This window comes from Halyomorpha halys, unplaced genomic scaffold (genome assembly GCF_000696795.3).
Source record: "Halyomorpha halys isolate HHAL.00 unplaced genomic scaffold, Hhal_1.1 Scaffold816.1, whole genome shotgun sequence".
NCBI classification, from domain to species: domain Eukaryota; kingdom Metazoa; phylum Arthropoda; class Insecta; order Hemiptera; family Pentatomidae; genus Halyomorpha; species Halyomorpha halys.
The window spans coordinates 422,616-436,344 of record NW_027115406.1 but is presented as its reverse complement, the minus strand read 5'-3'; the positions used below and the strand labels follow the sequence as shown (position 1 = coordinate 436,344).

At 30.1% G+C, this 13,729-nt stretch overlaps 1 protein-coding gene across 2 annotated transcripts in view; it reads right to left on the bottom strand.

Moving 5' to 3' along the window:
- The window catches only part of Tbc1d8-9 (TBC1 domain family member 8/9), a 56,759-nt gene that overhangs the window by 18,037 nt on the left and 24,993 nt on the right, over nt 1–13,729 (bottom strand). Inside the window, exons 19-22 of one of the 2 annotated variants that reach the window (XM_014429713.3) lie at nt 12,247–12,409; nt 10,791–10,904; nt 3,756–3,953; nt 3,190–3,302 (exon numbers count right to left, since the gene is read on the bottom strand). In XM_014429713.3, coding sequence (XP_014285199.1) covers nt 3,190–3,302; nt 3,756–3,953; nt 10,791–10,904; nt 12,247–12,409 — 588 coding nt within the window. The remainder of the gene's footprint in view (nt 1–3,189; nt 3,303–3,755; nt 3,954–10,790; nt 10,905–12,246; nt 12,410–13,729) is intronic. The other variant, XM_014429715.3, reaches the window with a different exon arrangement.

Genomic DNA, 13,729 nt, shown 5'->3' with positions numbered 1-13,729 from the left:
GTTGGATTTAACATTCTAATAATATATAGTAAAAGCATTACTGGAGACCAGAGTAGGGCAAAAATTAGCTATAGTTGAAACTAACAGCTAATATTGCCATGGATACAATGTTTATTTATCAATGGTTCATTCAAGAATAAGGGTCGTATCCATGGTAACTTTAGCTATAGCTAATTTTTGTCCATCTCTGCTAGAGAACATGTTGTGTATACACAAGAAGCAGACTATTATAAAAATATAAAGACATATAAACTTTCTGATTTTTTTATTACTATTCATTACTTTTTTTTTATTTCGGGAATTAATTAGCCTTCAAATTCTTTATTTTATTAAATTACTGAGTTGAAGTGATAAAATCTTTCATTGAAATTTTTACATTATTTTAAAAAAAAATCACATTAACTATATACAACGTTTCATTGTATATCATTTGGAAATTAAGATAATGACAATAGAAATATAATTAATCAATATTTTAAAATGAACTATGTACCTGGGCTGAGAGAAATAATTAACAAACATTCATAAAGTATGACCACAACAATATAAACTTAGGATTATATAACAATATTAAATCTGGAAATTACTTAAATAATATGGAAGACAAAATAGAAAAAAATGTTACAATAGATTAATTGTCATAATTGTAAGGGTGCGTGCTTATATTGGAGAAACCTTCAAAAAATCGAAGACTAGAATTGAAAAATATATTGGTATTGTAAAAATGTTAAAAATATAAACACAAGAGCACAAGTCCAACATAACATAAAACTAAAACATAGTTTGGATTTAAAAATACATATTAGTAATATAGAGGTATGGTAAATATTAGAAACAGTGAATCACACAAAAGATAAAAAAATACTAGATACTATATACATAAAAAAATAAATAGAAAATGCAGTTAATTTTAAAACATATAAATAATTTAAGAGCATACTATAAAGATATTATAAATAAATATCAAACCATCTTAATGCAATAGCACTGGTACTGGGACTGGTATTTGGTGGGGGGGAACAAGTCTGGTAATTGGGCCTAATGGAATGTTAACTGCACCAGGTGGGAATCGAACCCACAACGTTCTGAACAGAGCGCACTAGGACCTGTGCCCCAACCCGCACAGCCGTCACGTCCCTTAACGCAATAGCAAGCCAACAGTTAATGTTATGTCACATAATAGTAATTTTGGAATGAAGAAATGTCAAAGGTTGAACCACTGAACAAAATAGAAATTTCATCTTTTAACAACTAGAGGTAATAAATATAAGGATGGAGGTAGTTTACTAGTTAGATTAACCTTTGAAAGAATATAACAATGAAGTTTAAGAAAATTTTCCTTATTTAAGTGTTTTTCTAAGTTAAGTGAATTTTAAAAAGGTTAACAACAATAGATATTATTATATTTCAAATCTGGACTAATTAAGGAGAATAGTTATTATACGAGGGGGGTTTGAAAAGTTCTCGGAATGTACTAGAAAGAAGTGTCTTACCTCGGTGGAACTGCTTTTATTTTTCAACATACACTCCCTATAGACTAATGCACTTTGTCCAGCGATGTTCCAATGCCTTGATCTCATTTTGAAAATGAGATTCCTCCAGACCTGCAAAATACCTCTCCAATTTGGCTATCAGTTCTTCCGTTATAGGAAATCTCCGTCCACCTAGGAAAATTTTCAGCTTGTGGAAGAGATGAAAGTCTGATGGTGCCAAATCAGGTGAAAAAGGTCGATGTGGCAACAATTTGTATCTCAGTTCATGAAGTTTTGCCATGGCAATTCGTGTTGTCCTTATGAAAAATGACTTTTTTCCTTGCCAAACCAGGCCTTTTTTCGCATATCTTTTCCTGTAGTTGGTCTAGGAGGTTTGCATAGTATTACCCCGTAATTTTTTGGCCAGTAGGAAGATAATCTATCAGCAGAATGCCTTTTGCATCTTAGAAAACTGAGGCCATGACCTTTCCAGCCGAATGTACTGCGTTTGCTTTCTTTGGTAGAGGTGACTCAGCATTTTTCCGCTGCTTTGATCGGTGTTTTGTCTCTTGGGTATAGTAATGGACCCAAGTTTTATCTGTAGTCACAACCGGCCACAAAAAATCTGTTTGCGCTGAAAACGGGCCAGATTTTGTTCGGACATTTCCAATCAGGTGCGTTTATGCTCCAATGTCAAGAGCCACGTCACCCATCTTTTTCATTCCCAATTCTTCAGTTAAAATGTGATATACCAGTTCAGATGACATCCCTATAGCTTTAGCAATCTCAGGCACTTTCAGTCGACGATCCTCCATGACCTTTTTATGCACTTTCATGATAAAATCTGGGGTCGTAGCACTTTTTGGCCACCCACTACGTGAATTATCATCTAAGCTCTCCCGACCAAATTTAAACTCGCTGGTCCGCTTAGCAACAGTTGAATATGAAGGAGCAGAGTCCCCTATTGTGTTCTGAAAGTTGACATGAATTTCCTTTGCTTTCATACCTTTCTTTACAAAGTACTTAATCTCTCCTTGAATCTCAGTTTTTTCCATTGTCACAATGGAACAACTACACATTATATTATATACAGGTAATGTGAAATTTTTTACAACAATATAAAAATTTCAATGGCATATTTTTTCACTTCAACTCATTATAATATTTACAACTCTTCCAGTCTTTGAACCATAATTATTAAGATTAATTTTACATTAATAAATTAACACTGCCAATGTTTCGGATGAACCTTCCATCTTCAGGAGCCTTCAACACCTTCGATTGTTTTTTCTTGTCATTTTAGTTTAATTCTCACTTGCAATTAAATTTGACAAAATTTCAAGTCGAAATCGAACTAAAATTATCAGAAAAACAAAGGTATTGAAGGCCCCTGGAGATGGATGGTTAGTTAATTAACGTAAAATTAATAAAATAAAGAATTAGAATTAAGAAGGCTAGCTAATTAATTCCAGAAATAGAAAATTATATTATCGCTTTTGAATAATAAACCACTAAACAGAGTTGGGCAAAAATTAGCTATAGTTGAAGCTAATGGCTAAAATTGTCAAGGATACGATATTCATTTATCAATGGTTCATTGATGAATAAGGGTCGTATCCATGGCAACTTTAGCTGTTAGTTTCAACAATACCTAATTTTTGTTCATCTGTGCCACTAAATAAATAAAATATAAAAAAAAAAAAAATGATTTACATACAATTTTACTTTTTTCGTTCCACTGCTCAGCTGCCAATACTAAACTTTCTAACGATTCATCCCTAGCAGCATAGAATTTTTTGCCAACTTCACCCAATTTTAAAAGTAATGTACCTGAAACCAAACAAATAATAATTAAGTCATCGATTGACAAATAAAACATATTGCTAAACTCCAATTTTATATAAAACTCTCAAAAAATAAATGATACCAAGAAAATCAATGGAATCAAAAGATACTTAAAAATAAAATTTAATTAATTTTAATGGCCATTCAATTTAGCCTAGTTTTATCAACTTTTGGTGTCATAAATGTCATTATAGATACCTGTAATATACTACTATTAACAGTACCTGTATTGAGAGTCTCATATCCATATATAAAAATAACTATTTGTAGATGCTAAATTAATTATAGGAAGATATTTTCAATAGCAAAATGGCTTGTGACTTAATAACTATAAATCAAAAGGGAACAAAATTCTGGAGGAAAAATGAAGAATATAAACACAAAGAAATTTTTGTTAAAGAAAATGATCAAATATAAAAAAAATTGGATATTACTAACCAACTGAGGCAATAGAGTGATACATATCCTCATTATCGAGATGATCTTGAAGCATATCGTAAAGAGAGCGCCAAAGTGCGATGAAATGTTCTTGCTTCATCCGAGGAAGAGAGTTGCGAGACCCTTTTTGGTCAACAGCTGTCACTAAAGCCCGTAAAGAACTTATGCTGCATATGTCCCAACTACCTTCGTCTCCTCCTAAAAAAAATATTACTTCAATATTAATAATCATGATTTACATGATCAGAAAACATAATTAGCTTTTTTAATGAAGTTATAAATATAACAATTTTAACATGTGAGCTAAGTAAGGCAGAAAAAAATTAAATCCTCTCAACTTGCTAATGAAATTGTAAATATTGTTAATGAGGTTAAGAAAAAACAATTTTTGTGGAATAGTTTTTTTATTTAAATTATATAGTTTGTAAGTGAATAATCATCTTAAAAAGATTGCTTGGAACTGTTATGATAATATTTTAATATACATTTTTGTTTTTAAAGATACAGAATGGGCAAGTAGCCTGAAAAAAGACAATTAATGAATTACGACATCAATGATTAAGATTGTCTCCTTGAAATGGCCTAAGGGCTAAAATGTTGGAGCTTTTTTTTTTAAATGAAAAGTGGTTGAGAGAAAAAGTGGATCATTGAAGTTTGTGTTACTAATAAAATAAACCACTCTCATACAATCAATATATTAAATCAGTAATTTAGTATTTAATTTTGATCATTGATTTGAATAGGATTACATAAAATAGTAGAAGATATTGAAGTTTATTTAGTAGTTGATTGGTGAAGGCTTTTGAGATTTCGATGAAACTTCAGAACTGAGTTTTCTATTATGCTCTGTTTCTTCATTCTGCCTCTGTTACTCTTGCCTGGGTGTGGTGAAGAACTACTCACTCATAGTTAATTGTTGAAGATGAGAAAAAATGGTATTGCTCTGATGAGACTGTGCTCACTCTCTTAGCCTGTTCAGACCAATTGGATGACCATGAGACCCTACTGCTTCATGTGTTTGCTAATAGATGGCAGCATTTTGAGGTCCCATTCAAAATGTGAGAGGGTCTTCCTCAAATAACATATTTGTTTTAAAATTTATAATACTATACATTAGTAAATTAAATTAAGAAGAATGGGAAATATTTTATTGTTTAAAGACAGAAAGAGAATCACAACATTAGCAAGTTGAGAGGATTCAATTTTTTATGCCTGTCTTTGCTCACATTTCATGTATGTGGATATGTGAGGTTGTAGGCTTCTAACTGTTGTACTAGAAGGACTTTCTTTCTCTCATTTCTATTTTTTGTACATCATTTTCTACTGAAATGGACATTTTTTCACAGCAGGCCTCTAGAACATCAGCATAGCCTACTCGAGTAAGGGTTAATAGTGTTGGTGCTCGCCCGATGGTTTTATGAAATCAACTACTAATATTTTATTTTTTAATTTAACAGAAGAAATAGAGCAATTTAGTAATCAGAAGATATAAGTAATTATTAGTATCGTTATGATAACTACCTCAGTTTAAATGACAATTGAAATATATACAATTTTTTTTCTCTGCACTTGATTAATTTTTTATTTCAATATAAAAATAAATGTGTTACGTTTTGGAAAGTACTCATAAAATAACTGAAAATACATTGTTAATAAACATATATATCAGTTAATAATTTATACAATTATTTTACTATACACTTAAGCATACACAGTAACAAGTATAAGATTTTCAGATAAATTATATACAAATATATTGTAGTTATATTTTATGTCTCTTGTCAGAGTCAAAAATAATAAAGTCAAAAAGTGCAACTGTTGCTATGAACAGAACATAGATAATAATTTCAAATGAAGAAAATTAAAGAGAAAGATTTTTTGAAAAATCCACATTTAATCTCTGATGGACTATTTAAATGAGAATAAGACCTATCTGATATCAAAGACCACTCAATTATACGATGACATACCAAGTTTAATCACAATTGTTAGAGCCATTTCCGAGATCGGAAAAATGTGAAAAATCTATTCAATAAAGTGACACTACAAATCAGTTGATATTAACCTAAAAGTTGCAGTCATACCCTAGACCATATTACCACCTTAAATATTTTATTTCAGTTTTGAATGACTTTCATTTTTGAGCTAGGCTGTTCGCACACAGACAACTTTACGAGACCTGGTTATTTGAACTTAGGGGAGCTCAAAACGTGCAACTGCAACACTTTCCCTTATTATAATTCCATAAGTATTTCCAAATTAAATAATTCTATAATTCTTTTCCTGCATTAAAATTTATAATGATTAATATGATAAATAAAATCTTCTTTCCAGAAAATAAACTAAACACAATTACATTTGTAATTGAAACATAATTTATAATTTTACTAATGACCAGAATATTTAATTAAACTACTTAACTTAAATTACTTGAATTTTTTTAACATAATTTACATTTTTATGAAGTAATAGTAATCTATTTATTCATTAATGTGCAGCTATCTTTTTTCTACCCAATGTTGTTAAGCTTTTAAGTCATAAGCCACTTATATTATCATTTTTGCATAGCTAATGCTTATACTGAACACAAGCTCCGGAGTTAAAGGAGTGTTTCCAGAACCATTCCTGGCTAACCTCATAACCTCAGTATTCTTATTACCAGGAATGCCACAGTGAACTGGGACCCATTTGATGCTAATCAACAGCAATCTTCAACAACTCTAGATCATGTAACTGTTGAGTGACCCTATTCCTGCCTGGCCATCTGTATATCTTAAGCTCCAATGTTCTTTTGCTTATTGGATAAAATGAAAAATATAAAATGTTAAGACGTTTTTCATTAAATTACTTATTTTTTAAATTAACCAGATGACAACAATGTAATTAAATCCATTTTTTGATCTTTTCTTATTTCTGATAACTTCGACTTGAATCAATAATATCCCCTTTTATTTTTACAGAAGCAAGTTGCTTGAGTTTCTGTCAGTTAGAAACTTTCTTTTTTTATCTTCTAAATATGTTTTATAATAATGTAAATTTATAAAATATCAATTTTCTCGAGTTACCTGCATCGGCTCTTGAATCAAGTGAATCAATTAATATTCGACATAATTCCAATCTGTACAGATATACATACACAAGCATATATACATTTCATATTTATATAGCTATTGTGATTGAATGGGTAAAAGCAAGTGTAATAGGTTCAAAAGCAAAATTGAGTGTATTTAATAGTTGGATCTGTGGGTGGTAGACTACATTGGCAAGAGTAGGCAACTTATACAAACTTGTCTTAGTAGTTTGGTCACTGGAGTATATACTGGAGAAAAGGATATTACCAGGTACTCTATTGCATTGTTAATCTATTTCTATGATACAACAATCTGAAACCAACACCTAATACTTTCAGGACTCCAATAGATTATTTGCATTTCTTATTTATTGTACCAATAAACCGTGGTACCAACCATCTTGCTAGTGAGAATATATGTCGAAATGGATAAACGGAGTGGATTTTAAAAATATTTAGAAAGAAAAAAAAATTTATTATTCCAATCTCTTTATATGATTGCACATGGATCTGAGTCTTCTGCTTCTTCCAATCAATCTCCTCACCTGCACAATTTTTATTCTCAATAGTTTTTATTCTCAACAGAACATGCACACACAAATGCATTTATTGCAGCAATATCGATCCAGTTAATGAACAAAACCATTGGGCATCTGCTCGTTTTTCTCTTACAAGTATATTTGCAGACCATTTTGTCTACTGTTCTCTTGGTAGTGCACTTGTAGATTTTTACGGTAAGGTGTGTAACTGTCACACATCTCCAAAAAATTCACCTTATATGTGTCAGATTTGGATTTATTATATCAAAGCCCTATATAGGCATACATTTTAGTTTGATTCACAGGAACCCATTCCTGTTTTACCTCTGTCTATCAAGTTGCATCTTTCCGTTTCTATAAGCATCCTCGGGTAAATACCATTCACATAGGTAGGTACTTTTTTATAAATGTTTGCTTAATGTAAACAGTCATGGTGAATTCAAATATTTCTGCGGAAACCCAAAATCTAAATAATGATGAATACCATGGGAGTCCCGGAGGGATAGATTCCAACAGTGTCTTTATTTGGAAAAAAGGAAATGTATAATGTGGTGTCCTAGTAAATTTACTCATGTAGTTCAAAATAGTTTCGTTAAAAAAGTTGTTGAGTGACTAAAAAATTGGGGAATTATTTTCGTAGTATACTAGAATTACATTAGAGACCCTCAGGATATTATAAAAGTTAACAATATAAAGTTTAGTTCATGTTAATTAAATTAAATAAGATCTCTTATAATTTAAAATATTAATATATAATAAACTTGAAAGACTGTTTAGTTCATTAAAAATAATCTTAAAAAATTAAATGTGTTTTGAAAGATGACAAAAAGGTTTCAGAGCTTTCGAAGACTGTTCTAAAAGAAAGAGATGTTTGTATTTAGTGTGTAGACTGATATTGATTGTAAAAGAAAACTGTGGGGAAAAAAAATGTTTTCTTTTTATTTTATTATTATATCATGTAAAAATATTTAATTTATATATGTCCGATCACGGATTGATAAGTATGCTGTGTAATGTAGCAACCCGATGTATTTGGGCAGCATGAATGAATAAAGCATTTCTCTTCTTCTTCTTTTGTTTTTGACTTCATTATTTATTTTGTGTAGTTAAAGGATTCTTTTAAATCATTTTAAAGAATGATTTTAAAATCATGAGGAGCTTTCAAAATAAAATATTAAAAATCAACTTAGTACATTCTGCAATAATTTATCATATTTCGTAAAGACAGGTCAATTCTATATAAGAGAACTTACACTACAGTAGAAGCAATATTTTATTTATTTGAAGAAACAGTAGTTTTCTAAATTACAAGATGAAATTTGTAGAAAAAATCAGTGCTTTGATCCAATATTTCACCGCATATTACCGAACTTTGTTAAATTTATTTTTTTGAAGTGTTTATTTTTTTTAATACTTTAATTAATTTTATTTATCAATCTTGGGTGTCCCAAGCTTCTTCCAGGGTGCCACAAGTGAATTGTACTTTCTCAAAACATCACAAAAAAAAAAAAATAAAAAAAAAAAACCTATTTCTTTATTATTTATGTTACTGTAGCCATTAGTGAACCCTGTGGGTTCGGGAGCCCTCTGGGGGCCACCCAGTCCCTGTAAAGTGGGTACCCTTAATTGTAGAAAATCTGACAGTTAAACGTGGTATTCAAGAAATCACCCCCTTTTAACAACCATAGTTCGAGAAATAGTAGTTTCTTACAAAGTACTGAACTCCTGATATTCCTAACCCTTCATGTGCTGTAGTGGTATAGATTTCCATTTCCATTGTTATTAAAATATTTACACAGCGTAACGTCAGCCTTCCTTCGATGTTTTTATTTGAATAAAACATTTCTTTCAGAAGACTCTAATGAATAAATCCATCATATTAAAATGCTCCTTTAGTCCAAGTTCAATTCGCTAAGAAATTTCCAGAAGCAGGCCACTGAAATTTTGTTTTAAGAATACATTAAGATACTAATTGGTGCTCCAATTCCACTCAAAATAATAAGCAGGGAAATAAGAAAAAGATATAAAGAAGGAATGAGTCAGAAAGCACTACTTGTAAAAGTAAATTTCCACTTGTGTAATTATATCAACAACAAAATGCATGCAATAAAATCAATAAGGGTTACAAAGTGGGGATTATAAATTGTACAAATAACCAATATGTCCCATTAGTGCCAACAATTCAATACTAGAAGAAAACCCAGCAGAGAAAATTTCCATGGCCTTAACAAAAATCTTCATTTATAAATAACCTTAATTGTCTCTTATTTAAGATAATAAAAGTTGAGAAAGCTCTATTGGTTTTCCAGGTATTACACATTTTTTATAGGAAATATTTGTAAATTATATATTGCCTGTTGAAGTAATAGATCAATACATTGCACAAGCACAATAGGGATAGAAGAGAAAATCCACAATAGCAAAGTCTGATTTTGTGAGTGTTGAATAGGTTGTTGGGTTCTTCAAACTTTTCTGAAGCCATGACACTTTTCATGAATCTACATCATAAGCACCTATGGAATCAGAGGTTTCTTTTCCGCAGCAAGCATTCATAAATTTAATGTTGTACAAGCCACCTTTAAAACATTTATGTTCAGCCATTTTTTTGTAATTACTCCTCCTCAGTTTTACTTTTGAATGCAGGTCTAGTTCCACAAAGGCAATAATATTTTAAGAACAGTCCTGAACCATTGGTTTATAGATCTGTTGACTATGGACATTCTTTCCTTTTCGTTAAATTTTTAACTACGGCAGTGTTGAGTGAGAGTTATTCACTTCTCGAACTTTATCCTTCCAATTGTTGGTATCTGACACCTTTCGCCAGAACAATCAGAAGGGAAATGCCCTTAGCCCAGCGACTCAGCAGGTTACTGTGCAGACTGGGGGCAGGTCTATGAATGCACCACTTCTTCCCCTCCTCAAGTGATTTCATTATTCATATTGTAAAACTTTCCTACTCCCCTTAGTACATTGTTTAGTCATTTCAATTCAGCTGTTTCATTTAAAATATCTCAATAAAACAGCAGTCCTAATTATAACTTTAAAAAATTAGACTTTATTTAATTTAATTCAGAAATATCAACAATAGTTTAAGATCTCATGTAATTAAGAACATTATTAATAATTTAAATGATAAGATTATTTAAAAGTATACTCATCATCAATCATTCTTAAAATATAAGGCTGAATTTATTAATTAAAAAAAAGATTCAGTTTAAAATAAAATAATGAGTAAATAAAAACATCTAATTATCATTGTTTTAAATAGAACTTCTCAACTTTTGGTTTTTATTCACCATTATTTTTAATAAATTACATATTGTAAGATAGAAAACTGTAATAAGAAATAAGAAGAGCTAAGGCCATGGTTATACTAGGTCATGCTGAACTGTAACAAAATGCAACCAACAACATGAGAGCACACACCTGATTGGCTGTTGACACGTTCTAAAACAGGTGTTGAATCGGCTGAACTAGACCCAATACTAAAAGAGCCATCTTCGAAAAATTCTGTTGCCTCTGATGCAATTTCAGCCCCATCTTTCAAAAGATCAAACATTTTACAAATAGCACAACCATTCAACAAATACTATACTTTAAAAAAAAAAAAAATTGTAATACAAACTATAAGTACGTAAGAATAAAATAAAATAAAATAATCGATTATTTTGTTTCATTATAATATCAATACTTTTTAAAAATCTATAATGCCTAAAAATACAATGTTTTCACACACAGATATTTATTCTTGAATGGAATATGGTCCGGGTGTGGTAAAAAAAAACTCAAATAGTAAATAATTATACTATTTTTTTTTTATTTTTTTTTTTGGCTCAATAAAATAGTATAATTATTTACTATTTGAGTTTTTTTTTACCGCACCCGGACCATATTCCATTCATCTATATACACTGTCAATCAATAATCTTCCATTCAATAGATATTTATTCTATTTTTGGAACTTTCAGGGATAATGTGTCCCCCTCTTCAGTACAATACAGTTCACTGTTAGTTTAAAAAACAGTAAAATTAATATCTTAAAATCATCAGGATAATAATAAATAAAAGTTTGTAAAAAAAACAACCTTAGTTCATTAATGATTTTGGCATTAAAAAACTATGATTTCTTCTTTAGAACAGAAATTATAGATCAAGTAAGGTTGTTGTTATACAAGTTGTAATTTAAGCATGTATTAAATGTACTGTTTTTTAAACCAATAGTAGATGAAAGTAGGGGACACAATATTGTGCTGAAGAGGGGGAGGGTACATATAATATTGTGCTGAGGACACAGTATTCTGCTGAGGGGGGCACGATATTGTGCTGAGGAGGACACAGTATTATGCTAAGGACACAGTATAGTGCTGAGGAGAGGGGGACACATTTTGTGCTGAGAAGGACACAGTATTTTGCTAAGGAAGATGACACAGTATACCCAAATGTACAAAAATAGAATAAATATGCATGTTGAAAACATTATATTTTTGTTCAAAGTTTTTTAACCCTTGGCATTATAAATTTTAAAAAAACTAGCTTAAAATTTAAAGATTTACGGTAATTTAAAATAAAACTTTAAAAAATATGATGCACATTTACTTCAAATAACCTTAAATGTTTTGGGGAAATGGAAAGAAAAAAACAAAACAATGGAAATCAATTTGGTACAAATCTTAAAATTCATACATCAATATAATATTAATTTAAAATTAATTTCCTTAATAAGTTCAAAATAATTTTTGCAAACTTCAAAGTGGTAATCAGGTCATATCATCAAACACGATATTCACTTTTTATTTTGATTTGTATAAGGTATTATTTCTTCAAAGATTTTCTTATTTAATTGAATTTCTTTAAAGTACATTTAGACGATTACTCAAATTACCTGCCATTACAGGAGTCTGCACCTCTACAGAAGGTAATACCGGCGGAAGATGAAGGGCATAAAACAGTTTTAGCCTTTGGGTCATTTCAGCAGTCGAAGTAAGTCCAAGAGCGATCACGGCCTCCCTCACATTGAGAATCCCATCGCTGTTGCTATCCATCAGCTAGTAATAAATAAAATTAATAAATACGCTTTATTTGTACCATATATATTGGCATATAAAAAAGAGCTAAATTTAAGAATTCAAAATAAGAAAAAAATTAATTTTATTCATGATTATACATATCAGTTTATATGATTTATGTCACACTATATAATTTAACTTATTTTCTAGATCAGTAACAATTTTTATTACATTGTTTTTGTCCAGATAGATATCATACTCACTGAAATAGGCATAAACTTAATAGCATTATGAAATTAATTTTTTTGTATAACTCAAAAACAATAATAAAAACTTCAAGCTGATGTGTTCATAGTAGACCAAGGATTAATACAAGGATATTGTTGGCAGTCATTGCAGTCCAGAGTGAAAACACTAATAAGTTGTATTTATATTATTGTGCCAATGTATACTTATATACAGTTGTAAATTTCAATAGATATAAAAAAAAAAAATGAAAATTTAAAAAATAGTAAAACAAGAAAAAAATGATAAAACACCGTAAGAAAAATATAAAATAAAAAAAAAAATAATAAGGAAATCCAACTAGTCTAAATATGTAAATAATAAAAATTAAAATCATGAGAAAAGTGAGAAAGAATACAAAATGAAGACATATTTATATTTATTACTTATTTTATACCGTACTTATATTCTTGTCTACTTTTATCTTTATTACTCTTAGCCTTATTTATTTTATTTTATTTATTTTATCGACCTATTAGAATGTTTTATTTAAATTTTAATTGATAATAATTGTAGAAAACCATGATGGGTTTTATGCATGTATATTTTTTACTACATTTAAACTATTTATATAATTTTTATGGAGCCGCAGTATCATCGTAGTAAGGCATGAGGCTACTAACTCTAAGCACCTGAGTTCGAATCTGGCTGGGTAGAAAACTATTTTCTGTTACACTGTAGTCGTGAGTCAACTCCTGTGGGTTTTGGAGCCGCCCGCCCTCCTGGGGTCCACCCAACCTCATAAATTGGGTACCCTTAATTGGGTAAAAAATCTGGCTGTTGAGCGTGATTCTGACCAATTCACCTCCTTGGTCTAGTAACAGTACTTCCTTTCTAAGTACTGAACACCTGACCCTCCATGGGTTATAGTGGTACAGATTTTAATTATTTTTTTTTAAATATAATTTTTATAATTTGGACATAATTGTGTTTTATGGTTGATGAAAAAAGATAGGTTTTAAAATTAAAAGAATGTAAAACTTACTAGGGGTGATGGTAGCCAACCCATAGATTGCGAGTTTGAGCCCGGCCCTACCCGGGATTTCTTCAAGCATAAAATTATGTAATACTCAC